This window comes from Leiobunum rupestre, chromosome 10 (genome assembly GCF_980474605.1).
Source record: "Leiobunum rupestre chromosome 10, qqLeiRupe1.1.hap1, whole genome shotgun sequence".
Taxonomy (NCBI): Eukaryota; Metazoa; Arthropoda; class Arachnida; order Opiliones; family Sclerosomatidae; genus Leiobunum; species Leiobunum rupestre.
Window position 1 is genome coordinate 27,102,412 of NC_143393.1, and position 15,245 is coordinate 27,117,656.

The following is a 15,245-nucleotide window of genomic DNA, read 5'->3' on the forward strand; positions in this document are numbered from 1 at the left end:
TTGTGGCGCCCGCCACCGCCGTACCACCTCTGCCTCCACTATTGAATTTTCCACCCTAATGGGTCCCCTCCCCATGTAGTCAAGCTATGGATTCCCCCACGAATATTCTCTGTAAAAAAATCTATGGGTATCGTGAGTAATTCAAAACTTGATCACGCATAAGTATCGCCACCGAGCAACCGAGTTCAAAATCGAAAGTGTGAAAGCTGTTTCCTCATTCAAAATTATATCGATACAACCGCTAAAAGCATTTAAATTATTATTTCTTCCAACATTTAGTTGACAGATATTAAAGCAGATGGCGCCATTTTGTCTAAACTCTAAGCCTATATTATTCTCTTGAAAACTGTACCTTCGTAGGCTCCCGTTGATTTTTCAAAACACGTTCTGAATTAATAAATTCAGGGCGAAATACATTATATCTTGGATTAAGAATGTGTTTCATATCAGCTAAGTTTATATCCAAGGTACCACCTCCTAAGATATATTTTATATACTTTTGGAAATAATACAAGAACGTGTTAAAATTTCGTGTATTTTAGCGGGACGTTGTGAGTTTTCAGGATGTAGGAAAGATATTAATGGAGATTTCAAGCGAACGAAATTTTTGACGGGAACGTCTGGACTTTCCACAGCGTTTTGCACGCGTTTCGAAAAGTTCATTTTGCAGTACCGTCATAACATTCCGGCAGCACTGTCAACGCGTTACGGAAGTTTCCGTTAAAATGTCTCAAAAATAAAAATTTATCACAAAATGTAATTTAAGTAACAGAAAAGCTTAAAAACCTTTGAAATTAGTTTATTTAAATTTTTGGTCTATAATTAATAATATAAGCCACGACGTCACCTCAAAATTCCGTAAATCGTTAATTTTCTCGGCAGAAGTTCCGCGGATCGGTTGAGTAATTTTATTATTTTGTCCTGAGATATTTTTAATTTTATATTTGCAACTGACTCGCGCGATAAGAACGGGTTTAGTGCTTAATAAGGATATCCTTTTCAAATCTGTAGAAGAAAGATGACTCAAGATGCTATTATCGTACGATTTGAAGTTTCGATTTCAAGCCTTTACTACCGCTTCTAGAGATACCCACTATTTAGCTTTTATAGAAAATAAAAAAGGTTCGTAGTTTAGATACGGTGACGTATAGCGAAATACAGACGATAGCTTTTAATACTCTGCCATTGCAATCGATTCGACTTGGACGTATATTTTAGCTAAAAATTCGAACAACAGGTAGCGGTCTAGTTCGAATTCGGTCCCAGAATCTGATGTGATCGTAGCGGCTCAAAACGGTATCATCTCAAAGCTCGCGCGCGCTCGGCGATCAGTAGTGATGCTTCATACTAGGAATGAGCGCGAATTTTAGCGGAACGGCTTTTTCTGACACTTTCGTTTTCGACGATATTCTTCAGGAAAAAAGAGGGAAATTTATGAAGCATTCGAGGGAACAGATTCAGGTCAGTTGGTTTCTTTTGTCGAGTGACTTTCGCCGAATTTCCAAAATATTATGCAAATTGTTACCGCTTCGACGGAGATGTTTATGAAATTTCGTAACAAGTTATCCTCCTTAACTCGTTGTACCTCGTCTAAAATTTCTGGAAATCGTTATAGTTTGACAAATTATCAAAGCTAAGTAATTGTTATGACAAGCTCTAACAAAATTTGCCTCGTAAAGTTGTAAACCTCTTAATTACAAAGGAAAACAATTTTGATATCAAATTGTGGTATATTTAAAGAATATTTTAACTGGAAATTTTAGATGTTTGTTTTGGTGTAAATAAATAATATTGCGTAGAGTTAAAATACCAAAAGTATTTATAAAATTAAAGATCAATCGATTAATTCCAGAACTGTAATAGTTGACACATGTATTATTTTGTTTTACATAATATGATTCTAACGATCGCTAATAAACGGTTTAAAACCTCGGTGCAAATTATTAATATTTTTAACAGTCGTTAACTGATAAAAGCTTACGCGGTCGTGAATATCTCAAACCATATTTGGAATTTAAAAAAACGATTTTCGGCTTAACTATGGCTAATATTTCATTTAAGTCCATTAACCTTTACTATGTCTACGGTGGTAACTATAAAATTAAGGAAAGTGTAATAATATCCTTATTACTATTGAAGAAGAGTTTCCAGGAATCCTAAAATTAAAGGCTATAAAAAATAATTTAAAAACTTAGTTATCGGCTAAAGTAACCGATACGTTAATATTTATCAACTTAAATAATATTAAATAAATCACATTATTATGATTTTTTTAATGTGCGGTTTTTTGTTGAGGATACCGGAGGAGCTTCAGAATTATTGAAGGTGTCTATTTAGTTAGGCTAATTGCTCTAAAATACTTGGATACCCCTATCCCTAAAGTTAATTTTTGATACAAGGCGATAACTACCGTTAAGGTTGTCGATTTTAAGGTTCTGAGTTGATTTGATAGACGTCGAACTTTGGACATTTCTATTGCTTTGGCAAACACAGAGAATGGATTTCTTATCGCTCAGTTAATTGTATTTTAACCATTCGCTGACTAAGTAACCTTTCTGTTAAACAAACAACGACTTAATAGGGTTCCGCAACTGTATTGTTAATAATCGAAATTGGCAAATTAAGTTAATCTTTTAGGGGGATGTTTGTACCGACGTATAATTAATCCGATTCAAGGGCGAAATAGCGCTTAACTGGGACTCCTACAAATCAGAGTAGGCCATTTAATCAAACGATACTAAGTGAACGAGGAAATTTGATGCCGAAGAATCGCGTCCTATTCTTAAAAGATCACGGTCGCGATTATCACTCGCTCTTCGCCTACTTTTTAATTAACATAAAAAATAATTAAGGACATTAATTAAACCGTGGAATTGGCGCCTTGAAAGTATATTTCAGCGAAAACGGAGCTGTCACTTTTCAACCGTTTAATTAGCATCGCGTCGAAAGACGAATCCATTCTGTTTATTTCTTTCCTTTTCATTTTATTTTCTAACTGGGTTTCTAGAATCTGTGGCGGATTAACTACCAGTCAGGCCCCTCGAACACTGCCCTTCAGCTTACCATAGTTCCAAGTTTTAGCGTACGTAATATAATCACTCGTAAGTATGCCCCTGTATAAAATTTACATATTTCAATGAGACCTTGTTTCATACGGAATATACAATTGATCTCAAAATTACTCTTTTTTGACGTAATGAACTTTCCGAGCCACCGATTTAGTGAACCGTAAATCAGATCATCCTTTATGCTATTGGAAAGGTTACCCTGGAAACAAAATCTCACTATCACGAAGCCACGAGCTAGCCTATAGAATGAATGTCAAAACCAGAAAAAAACGCTTCTCGACCTTCCCTTTTCCTTCTAGAAAGTTGATGACGCGTTTCTCGTTATGTAGTTAGAACTGACGTACTTTACGACATATCCAGTGAACAAGTTTTATTAAAGATAATACCTTTATACCATACTTACGAGTTATTACGTTTAAGGTGTATTCGTGAATACACCTCTGTTTCTAGTTCTGTAAGGAGAGCGAAGGCTTAGCAAGCTGCGACGTTTGAAGGCGTAGTGAGGGTAAAGTGCATTCCAGCTTTTGGCACAGTAACCCGGAGAATCGCCTCTCCGTTCGTCGGATTCGAATACTTATTTTCGTTTTCACCTCCCGTCGCGTATCTTCCTTGGAAACCGCGCCGTCGGGAAAGTTTTAGCTTTCTCTGACCCGTGGAATTAAGCTGTCAAGGTCGGCGAACGCTTGTCTCATTACCAAACTTCAGTGGGCTGGCTTGAGCGTTTCTCCTTTCGCTTTCGTAAATAGCAATAGGGACTTCTACACTCTCTTTGCTTGGACGATGTCCGTCCCTTGAAATTCCTCGCTAGAAAATTCTTGACATTTTCGCGCGTAAGGTTCAAGTCTATTTGCTGCGCTGTATTTGTCCAACAACCCGACCAGCTTTCTGTCCTCACCATTCCAGCTGACGGCCCAAACTCGCTTAACGTCTAAATAAAACGCTTCGTTTACTCGGCTCGTTCGAAATAACAAAAATTGCCCATCATCTGACACGATTTAATGTTTTGTATTGTCCAGGCAACCACAAGTTGTAATAGGCGCTTAAATAAAACATGTTCAGCGATTTGCCTAGAAGTAGTAATACAGAGAGCCAGGACATACTTGTAAAAGTATTATATTTTAAAGCGCGCTGCTTAATATTTCAATATAGAAGGGCACGTTCAATTTCGCACGCGCCTCCTGAAGAAAAAAAATGCGCGCGCGCTATCAACTTTTGCCTTAAAGGGGAACGGTCAAGCTTTAACCATTTAGATAGCCCTATAGCCCATTAAAAACTAAAATTTTTGGCGAAAACGCATCAAAAAATATTGAGTGGTTAATTTTTAGTAAAATAAAGAAATTTCGGAAAATTGAAAAGCGCGCGTCCGCCGCGACACCTGGTGAGAAACCGGTGAGACAACGATTAAAATTGGAAGAAAAAAAAGCTCGCGCTGCTGTAGATTCGAAAGATTTTAGTTTTTTTTTAATTTGCACGCGGCGCTTTCCAGTTATAAGAGACCTAAGCCTAAATTAAGTTACGCTAGTTCGCAAATCGCTCATACGGGGTTAGGGGCGCTGGCGGGCCGCGGGAGCCCCTAAGATGGCGGCGAAAATTCAAACCCAAACACTTGGCTTTATTTTTCATTTAAACTTTTTGGGCCAAAAGTTATTTTTTCAGGACAAAAAAAGGTAAGTGTTAGTATATTGAACGTCTTGTTAATCTTTTGATACGGAAATAAGGCCATATTTGGAAAAGCTTGGCCGTTCCCCTTTATAAATAAAACTAACATAAACACGTGACTATTTTATTCAGTGACTCACGCATGTGCGTTGGGGATGAAAGAACAAGAAAGCGGCAGGAAATTTCCAAGAATTAATATTTCAGAGAGCCAGGACCTGCAAGTCACTATTTTTATAGTACTTGTTAAAATAATGGAAATTTTTCATCTTTACGGTATGCAACAAGTGTTTCCTTTTAACCAGGTAGCTTTTTTTTGACATAATAAGGCTTAGCAAAAACACGTTGTTCAGTTTACAGGCGAAAAGTTTCCATTAATTCAACAAGCACGTCCTGGCTCTCGGAAATATTACTTCTTGGTGATTTCCTTGAAGGATGATTTATTTAAGCGCCTACTGGCGAAATAATATTATTAATCTCCCTGAGAATAAATAAATACATTCTTGATAACCCTTTTAACAGGTAACCGATAAAACATAGGATATCAAAACCTTAACTACCAACTTTAAAAATTCGATATTTGACGTAGGGTCTTTTCAAAAAACCGATCTATTGGGAACGATACGAGAGTGATGGTTTTCAATTACTCCCTCATATTTCATATTTTGGCACTTCCTACGACGAAATTCTTCGAGAATTTGTCGTGTAAAGGCCGGGTTTTTAAACTATTTTTTATTAATATTATTATATATTTTTTTTGTCACAGGCTTCCCCATGTAGAAGATGGTCGTTGTAGTTTGGAGGTCTTTCCGCGCAGAGAGACTGCTCGGAGAGGGAGGGAGTAGCCGAAATGATATTACGAAGTCCATCGGCGGAAATTTGAAGAAGCGTTGAAAGGGGCCCGAGATATAATCATCTACGATGGATACCGTGGCCAGAAGGTTTGTCTCAATTGATTTCTTATTTCATCCGTTATCCCCAAGAGGGTTTTATCCCTGCCAAAACTCCGCTTGCCCCCCCCCCCCCTTCTTGCACCGTAGAATCAAATGTCACTAAGTGAAGATAGAAGGTAAACAGACCTGGCAAGAGAGGGGGGAAGCTGCTACAAATTCCGGCCCTAAAGGCGTATTTAAGGGGGGGGGTTTGAGCCCCAAAACCATCCCAAAATCAAGGAGGGTGCTTAAAGTAACATTACTTTTCAATATCAAGGGAGGGGCGGTTGTAAATCGTAAGTTAGTTTTAGGTCTCAAGGGGGGTTGTAAATCGTAAGTTAGTTTTAGGTCTCAAGGGGGGGTTGTAAATCGTAAGATAATTTTAGGTCTCAAGGGGGGGTTGTAAATCGTAAGATAATTTTAGGTCTCAAGGGGGGTTGTAAATCTTAAGTTTTGTTTTAGGTCTCACAGGGGGGGGGATTTCGAGCGCCACCCGAAATAAAATCCTGAATACGCCCTTGACCGGGACCCGCGTTGGAACAAACGAGGGTTTATCTCCGTAAACGTATAGTTATCTCTAGTAATAACGGTATTCTTGGGGCCCAGAATTTATATTTTACCGGGGCCCGGGCCCGCTCTCGGCGGCCGTGAAGATAAATATCGAAGGGTTATTTTTTTTTGCATTTCTCAATTTGTAGTTATGATTTTATTTTTCGATAAAATAAATATTTTTGTTTTTGAATTAAAAAGTTGTTTCTCACCAACATAAAATTTGTGTAAAAAACACATTGAAATGTACTTAATTGGGAGATACTGCACTTTGGAGTCAATACTAAACATAACGTGGAAAGATGATTACTTTTAAAATATCGTAAAATTTACGGGAACCTTGAAGAGAACGCGAAGAATATTTTATATATATGCTATTTTTGCACATAGTAAAAATTAGTTAAATTTCCTCCAAAATTGAGTTACGACTTTTCACGCCTCGAATATCCAATCGCATTCATTATTCTTAACGCCTAATTAGCCCTAATTGACCGCGCAAAGGTTGATTAGCCTCGCATATTAATTAATCGTTCATTAATCGTGCAAAGTTAACCTCTTTAATTAACGCGCTATTTAACCAAAGAAGAAAATTATCGCAACATTTTATTAATATTAATCGATCTATTAACCAATAATTTTTAATTAAAACCCTTTTAATTTTAAGAAATATTTTTGATATTTTTTTCAATGGTTTTTTGTGGGTATCTTTCTCCGCGAGACAACGTCTTTGAAATATAACCCGATATAAAAATGACCCTGACTGAGCAGTTTTCGTTATTATTCGCCGAGGCTTAAAAAATAAGGTATGAAAAAATACTCTTTTGTTATTATACATGCATTGGTACGAATAGCTCTTAAAACATAATTCAATACTCCTTTGTGTAACCTTAGATAATTGCTAAACTCTACAACGTCTTGTAGGCGGTTCTTATTAGTTTTGTTTACCTATAGAACTTTCCCTCGCTAAATTTAATTATTTTTACATTTGGTCTAATTTTGGCCAATAAACGCCTGTAGAAGTGTTCGACACGCAGTACATTTGTGTTCAGGGAGAAGTCCTATTTAGGCAAAATATAGAATGGAAAATATTTCCTATTTTATACATCAAATAGAAGGTAACATAATGTTTTTCATTAGTGTTGTAAGTCGGAAAATGACCGAGGAAAAAAAAAATAAGGTTTTCATTCGATGATTAGTCCATGGACCAAGAATTTAAGGGGACTCACTTTTCTAGATATTTTGACACGATAGGCATGGTCTAAATCGGAAGGCTTACTGAGGTACATCAGCCGCTTTAAAGCGCCTCGAGAATTCTGTTCAACTATCACTGCTAGTTGGGACCATTTATATTTCTATGGTTGGGACTTAGGAGACAGTACGTGTGAGAAAGTTAGGTTAGGCTTAGTTCTTTAAATTGGATAAGTTTAGAAATGAAATAGATTCCAATAAATTTGATTAAAAACCTCAGCCATAGCTGCCATACGCGGCTTACTGGTTATTTTGACTTAACACAATGGTTAATTACCATTACTTAGACTTTTAAAGGCCCAATTTCAAAAATAAAAGGTCAAAAACTTACTAAGCCTAATCATTTAACCGACAACGGCACCATTTTGTCCAAATTGAACGTGAACGCTCCAGCTTCTCTATGAAACTACAAGCTTGTCCACATTGAACTAAAATTACCCGTGATTTTCCTATTACCAGTATTCACGGGTGCTTTTAAAAGCCTAAATAGTGAGTCCCTTTAGATTCTTGGTCCATGATTAGTCTGATCAAAAGTTTATAATAAACCCCTTCGGGTTTATTATAAACTTCTGGTCTGATATATTGTTTGCAAATTTAAATAAATAAAACTAAACCTCTAGACTAGTTTAAACTGATTAACAATGTAACACTATTAATGTTTTGTAGTATGTTTACGGTTATTAGATAACATTAAAAACCCTTAAAAAGTAATTTATGTTTAAATTTTTTATTTTTCCGATTTTCGGAACTCTACTTTTTATACATCTTCTTTAGATCTTTATTGGCACTCGCGTTTCGCACGTGGACTTCGATTTAAAAAATCTTTATCGACTCGTGTACGTGCTGTCTACCTTCAATAACTATAGCTAGTTACGTAAAAAAAACATTTACACGTGACCTCCCGTATTTTATCAAAATTTTCAAAGTTAGAAATATTAAAAATCTTTGCTGCGGCAGCAATAGGCGCTTAAATAAATCACCCTTCAAAGAAATCGCCATGAAGTAATATTACCGAGAGCCCGGACCCGCAGCGTATTGTTTATATAGTGCTGGTTGAAATAATGGAAACGTTTCACCTGTAAACAGAAAGTCGTGTTTTTTCCAAACCTTAATATGTTAAAAAAGCTACCTGGTTAAAAGTGAACGCTTGTTTCTGCCGTAAAGGTGAAAAATTTCCATTATTTTAACAAGCACTATTTAAACAGTGACTTGCAGGTCCTGGCTCTCGGAAATATTACTTCTTGGCGATTTCCTTGAACGATGATTTATTGAAGCGTCTATTAGTATACCAAATTCCCTTTAAAAACCATGGGTTTTAACTTCATAAGTAATTGAAACCTATATTTTCCCATAATTTTAATGGAATTTATCGTATATTTTAAATATTTTGCGCAAAATCTCTCCTACAAAATCCTATAAATCGATTACAAGTTTTTCTAACTTTCTACCCCAAGTTACTTATTGTAAACCTTTTTCGGTCGCTTTACTAGCTTTCTTGGAATGGTAGGCTACGCGATGATGAAAAACGTGATTGAACAAAACTAACGTGATGATAAATATTTCTTCGTAGCGTATAGTAAACAAGTTGGCAAGCCAAAATATACCTCTCCTCGGAAGAATTGTCCCTAGTGGTATTAATCTCTCGAGATAACCCTTAAAGATATATCTCCGCAATTCAGAGTTATTTACTAAAAACGTAATCCCGGTTCAATCCCGCCCGGTAAAAAATTTTAATTTTAATTTAAATAATTCAGGCGAAACAACCGAGTTTAATTTAGTCAGAATAATATAAATGAAGTAGTTACAACAGCGAGTTAGACGTACTAAAACAATGCACAATTGAATTTAACCCTATTTACAGAACAAGTTTATCGGTTAAATATAATACGAAGCAAATTATAAATAATTAATTAATTTTAAATTCAATATAATTCACAAAAGCGTAAAATGTTGTTGAAAAAAAATTTACAAAAGTGTAAAATGTTGTAGGAAAAAAATTGACGTCAATAACTTTATAACAGCGTAAACGACTATCGCTTAGCTGTTTTTGAAAAACACCCAAGCTTAACAAGCGTCGGTGGCCGAGGTGTTAGAGTAAATATCTCCACGCAGCAGACCCGGGTTCGATTCCCGGCCGGCACCAATAAATCGCAAATAGACACTAAGACGAATACCGTTAACAATTGGTGGAAACCCTGCCATTGGAAGTTGAGAGGTTGTTAAACACTCAGCATTCGGTCCGTCCCAAAAGTCAACAAGATAAAGTTGGTGAGAAAATGCACGTACACACAACCAACACCAACACTAACATAACACACTCAACACCCACAACCGTCATAACACAAACTAAACATTCACACCGTACACATAAACATTAAAATAACGTAATATCCAATCAAACTGCATCCACAATGTCGCGACGGGGAGCGTAAAACCATCAAAACCAAACCCGATCGCATTGTCATCCGTTAACGCTCACCGTCTAACGGTGGTTTTGCCATCCGTTAGACTTCGCTCCCTAATCCCTAGCAACTGCGAACGCGGTGATTTCAACACAAAGCGTACGCAGTGATTACACTTTGCCCCGAAAATGCGTACGCGTTCGCAGGACACACCCACCCACCCACAGACACGAAGATTGTATAACCCCTCCAGGGTAAAAAGTACCCTCGGAGAGGTAAAAATAGTAGCGATAAATTTGGACGATTACTAGTTGTAATTCACACGAGCTTTAAGCAACAACAGTTGTGATCGAAGGTTGAACTAAGAAATAATGGGCAAGGCTAAAAGTGTCATACGTATTATTGTTACGTTATTTTATAAAACAGGAATCCATACCTTCTACTTGGAATGCTTGTCCTGGCGTATCGCGTAGGGTAAGATAACTCTGACGGCTTTGGCCCCGCCTACGAGAGAAAAATCCCCTCTACGCGCGCTCCCCTCTAACGTTGTTGTTTGTTAAGTTAACAGAGTGATGTAAAAAAACCGTCAGCCACATCGAGACGAAAATCTGCCGCGATAAGAATTCCAAGTAGAGGTATGGATTCCTGTATAAAATTGCCAACGTAAATACTAAATAGCATAGGGATAAAAAAAAATTATTATAACGAGTCTGTTTGTCTAGTGCCAACAGCAGAAATTTTGCCAACAAAGAGAGTGAGGTGTGACCATAAGTAACATAGTAAAAATGAGTATGTCAATTAAGAAAAATTATCACCGAACTGATTTTCATAGCTATTGCGCAATCTAGGTTTAGTTCTCAGCACAGAGCCCCCAGTGTCTAAATATGCCTAAAGATATTAGCATTAAAACAATATAATAATAATAATAATCGTAATCAGCTAGGCTAATACCCAAGGCGCCACCTTAGGCCCAAGTCATCTAGCGACTTATAATTCCTTTAGTGTCATACCATATGTAACATAATTACTCACAAGTATGCCTCTGTATAACATTTCCATTGAAAAAAATTCAATGAGACCTTGTTTCACGCGGAACATACATTAAGCGGATGCAAAAATGCTTATAATCCTTGCGCTATTGAAAAGGTTACCGTGGAAATTAAATCATGTGATCGTGAGGCACGAGCTAAACTTGACAAGGCCAAAGCCCGAAACGCGCGAGGAATTCTCATTAACTTCCGTTTCCAATCAGTAAAGTTGATGACGTGAATTTCGTCACGGAATTGTAATTGACGTAATTTACGTCATATCCCGTGAACAAGGTTTCATTAACGAAAATACTTTTATGGCATACTTATGAGTCATGGTCATACTTATTGTTATGTTACTTATGATGTGACGAATTTCCTCTTTCGATACAATCACTCCGCGACAGACTAATAATTAACCGAAATTGTTCCGCGTCATACTTATGTTTATTAATGTTACTTACGCTAATAACAATAGATATAATGATAAGTATATAATATATATCTAAAATTATGTTTACTTCCGCTACACTATCGGATCTAAAAAATGAGAGGCAGTTAATTGAACGCCTTCTCTAATAAGCTGACTGCTATACCATCCCGTCCCATATTTTTCTTAATTACGAGGACGTTTAAAGATCGTTTCTTGCTCGGTGGGCGCCGTCTAGCGGCTGTAACTAGAATCCCCGTCGCCCACCCGCGAACGTTATCTAAGCTCGACTAGCAGTCGGCTGTTTGTAATCGCGTACCACCACGCGTAACGCCTTCATAATTCTCTTCTTTTATGTGCTGGTGACAAGCTTTGACCGCGCGCGCGAACGGATGGACGGACTCTGGGCAAACATTTTCTATTACGATCCTCGGCGGTCAACCCGATATTTAGGATAAAGGCGGCGGACGGAGTGAAGGTTGTAGGGAAAGAAACGGCTTCCTTTTCGACCGCCGACCAAATGCCAGTTGATTCTTAATCGGGTTCCAGTTTCGGCTCGAGTTCCGACCGGTTTCTGGCATTGTGAGTAAGGCCTAAACTCAGCGTTGAAAGCGAATTTGGCGTTGTGGATGAAAGCCGCTGACAAACACTCACAGGGACCCTACTCTGGAAGACTTGCTCGAGAAGTCCGATATTCGGCGTTAAATTTTAACGTTTATAGGGAAAAACCGTGGGTGGGGAGCCCTTGGCAATTGTTGTTATGGCTGAAAGTTGACTCTTTAACGCTGCAGCTTTAAGTTTGTCCTAAATAACTGTACAGGGTGTTTCAAAAGGTGATGCAAAAATGTACAGGAGTTGTAGGGGTGAGTTGAGAAGTATGCCTGTTTTCCCCCATTTTCCTACGATGAGTTAAAAGAGCGCTAAAGAGTTTCAAAGTTTGGCCTACTAGCCCCTGGAAGTAGGCTGCAACAAGCACCAAACAAAGCAGCCGAGGAATGCGAACATTATGGTTTGGGTTCGTGTGTTAGGTAAAAAAGGACTTTGTAAACAAATCGAGGTAACCAGCGTAAAAAAGTAAACTTAAACAGTATTAAAAGTCCCTGCTGAGCACTTGGTTTTGCGCTTGTTGCAGCCTACTTCCAAGATCTAGTAGGCCACACTTTGAAGCTCTATGGCGCTCTTTTCACTCATCGTAGGAAAATGGAGAAAAAACAGGCATACTTCTCAACTCACCCCCTACAACACCTGAACATTTTTGCATCACCTTTTGAAACACCCTGTATTTAAAAGAAAACACCAAACAACACTAAGCTTTAAAATCACATGGTGAATTGCGCGTAGCAGACGACTAAACTTGTTTAAAACAAATCTGGACACTTCGTCATCTATATTATACTATGATAATTAAAAGGCAATCCAGTAGCGCCATCTGTGGCGTGCCTTCGCGAATATGGTATTACCCGGTAGGGTTTATGCTGCTTTTAGTTGCTACTGTATGTCATTTCCAAATTCGCCTATTCTGTAATATCAACAATTTACATTTTATTTTTTTTTGGTGCAGTGTACACGTGTACACAGCCGTCTTAAAAAATTTAAGACTTTTCGGGCCCGATGTTAGAAATAAACAAACCGAAGCTGTTAGTAGACACGCCTTCTACCCAGTAATGGCACTAGTGATACGCGTTATTAGTTTCGACAATGCTTAATTTTATTGGTGTACAGGGTGATTTAATTTGGTCGCTCCAAGAATTTTGGTCAAAAACTATATTACCTAGAAATGTGAAATTTTCTGGATGTACACTATCGGGGAAGATCGTTATTATTTGTAAATTTCAGCAAAATCGCGACATTTTTCACGGTTTTGGAATTTATTTTTTAACGCTAGGTGGTAGACGAAAACTGCCAATGAAAATGTTGTAGAGCATACTCGAAGACCTTAAATTTAAATGGTTTGGTCGGAATATGTCAATTTGTCACTGAGATATTAGCTCATGAAAAATAACAAGTTGGTAGTAGGTGGAAAAAGCCTTTTCACAGCTAATATAAAAAGAAACCTAGCCAAATTATCTGAATTTCAATGTTTGTATGACTGCTAAAAATGAAAGTTTTTAAACTAATTTTTTTACTGGTAATTAATTTTGATAAAAAAACAAACTTCCGAAAGTATTACAAAATTTACAAATGTACCAGTATATTAAATGAGGTTCAATAATTCCACCATCCGTTGCTATACACGTTCGTCCACGGACCATAGCTGGAGTTACGAGTCGAAACGCTGCAATAATTATTTGGCGCAAGTCTTCTTCGCTAGTGACTGTCTTATAAACTTACTCGTTCACGAATACCCACCGGAAAAAGTCCGGTTATGTCAAATTTGGGGACCTAGGAGCCATCGCACTGGACCGTTCCTTCCAATCCAACGCCCAGAGAACTCGGTGTTAATGAATTGTACCACACCTCTTTGCTGATGAGGAGGCACACCGTCATGCTGGAACCAAAGGTGTGGGATGTCGATCAATGGTACATGTTCCAACGCTTCTGCAACTTCATTCTCTAGGAAGGCCAAGTAGCTATCCCCATTAAGCCGAATCGGTAGAAAAAATGGTCCAATAACGCGATCTCTTAGTAGACCAGACTAGACTTTGAAGCGAAATTTGACCTGATTGTGGTGAGGAAATCCCCAGTGCGGATTACAATTTATATAGGTTTCTTAATAAATGAGTTGTGAAAAGGTTTAGTAGCCACCTAGTATCAACTTATTTTTCATGACCTAATATCTCAATGACAAATGACCTATTCCGCCGACTAAACCATTTACATTTAAGGTTTTAGAGTATGCTCTACAACTTTTTCATTGACAGTTTTCGTCCACCACCTAGCGTTAAAAGAAATAAAATTCCAAAACCGTTAAAAATGTCTCGATTTTGTTGAAATTTACAAATAACAACGAACTTCCCCGACAGTATACACCCCGAAAATTTCACATTTATACGTAATATAGCTTTTGAGCAAAATGCCTAGGGTGATCAAATTAAAACATCCTGTATAATGGCTATTATATTAGTAACGATAACATAAGTCTATCATTATTTTTCTTAACCGTGTCAGTTAGTCGAAATTGTTACTGATGTATGGAGTGACGTAGATTTGACGTCATACCCAAAGAAAAAATAAAGGTTAACGCCTCTAGCGGCAAAATTTCGTAACTTAAAAACAAATTTTCACGCGTCGGTTCTATGCCTCGATACGGTTGAAGTTCACCTAAACTTTTCTAGAAATAACTCTCAGAGGGTTGGAACATTACCATTCTGGGCTACGGGATTTTAGATTTTAAACAAAATTCGGGATTGCCTTTGAAGGATTTTCAATATAAAGAAATATTTTGATTTGTGAATTTGTATCGAAATTTTCTAGTTGATTTTGGTATATGTCCGACCCCTCGTAACTCTCAGTACAACCTAAAGGGAAACGCAGAGTTACCGAACACAATGAGGTCGACTCAGTTGCAGATTAAGAAAGGAAAATTATCTAGTGCATTTGGCGGGAAGATACTAGCACGAATTTACGATTAATCGGAGGCTGGAATTTCGAATTTGGCCTAAGTATACCTGCGCGCGTTATATAATTTTATAATTCAAAGTAATAATTAATAAATTAACATAGATAAGATTTAAAAACAGTTGTAATCATTTATTTTTAGTATTACAAGTGAGGCATACCTAAACAAATTCCGTTTGGCGAATCCAGGTTAAGTATAGAACGGATAATGCCGAGATTACCACGTTGACGTATAAACATGCGATTTGATGATGGTTTAGGAGCGTAATACTAAAATTAAGCTTAAAAATAATAACCTACATTAAATATTTATTGATCACTTTGAAATTTACGCGATAGACTTTTCTAAAATGGATTAATATAACACGCGCAGG

At 37.3% G+C, this 15,245-nt stretch overlaps 1 protein-coding gene across 5 annotated transcripts in view; it reads left to right on the forward strand.

The window, feature by feature from the left end:
• The first annotated feature begins 1,089 nt into the window (after positions 1-1,089).
• LOC149925285 (metabotropic glutamate receptor 2-like) overlaps positions 1,090-15,245 on the forward strand; it is a 34,373-nt gene continuing 20,217 nt past the window's right edge. For all 5 annotated transcript variants that reach the window (XR_016476868.1, XR_016476869.1, XM_090160077.1 and 2 more), the window contains exons 1-2: positions 1,090-1,461; positions 5,491-5,665. Coding sequence is in view for 3 of the 5 variants with exons in the window: in XM_090160077.1 (XP_090016203.1) it covers positions 5,646-5,665 (20 nt within the window). In the remaining 2 variants the exon portion in view is untranslated. The remainder of the gene's footprint in view (positions 1,462-5,490; positions 5,666-15,245) is intronic.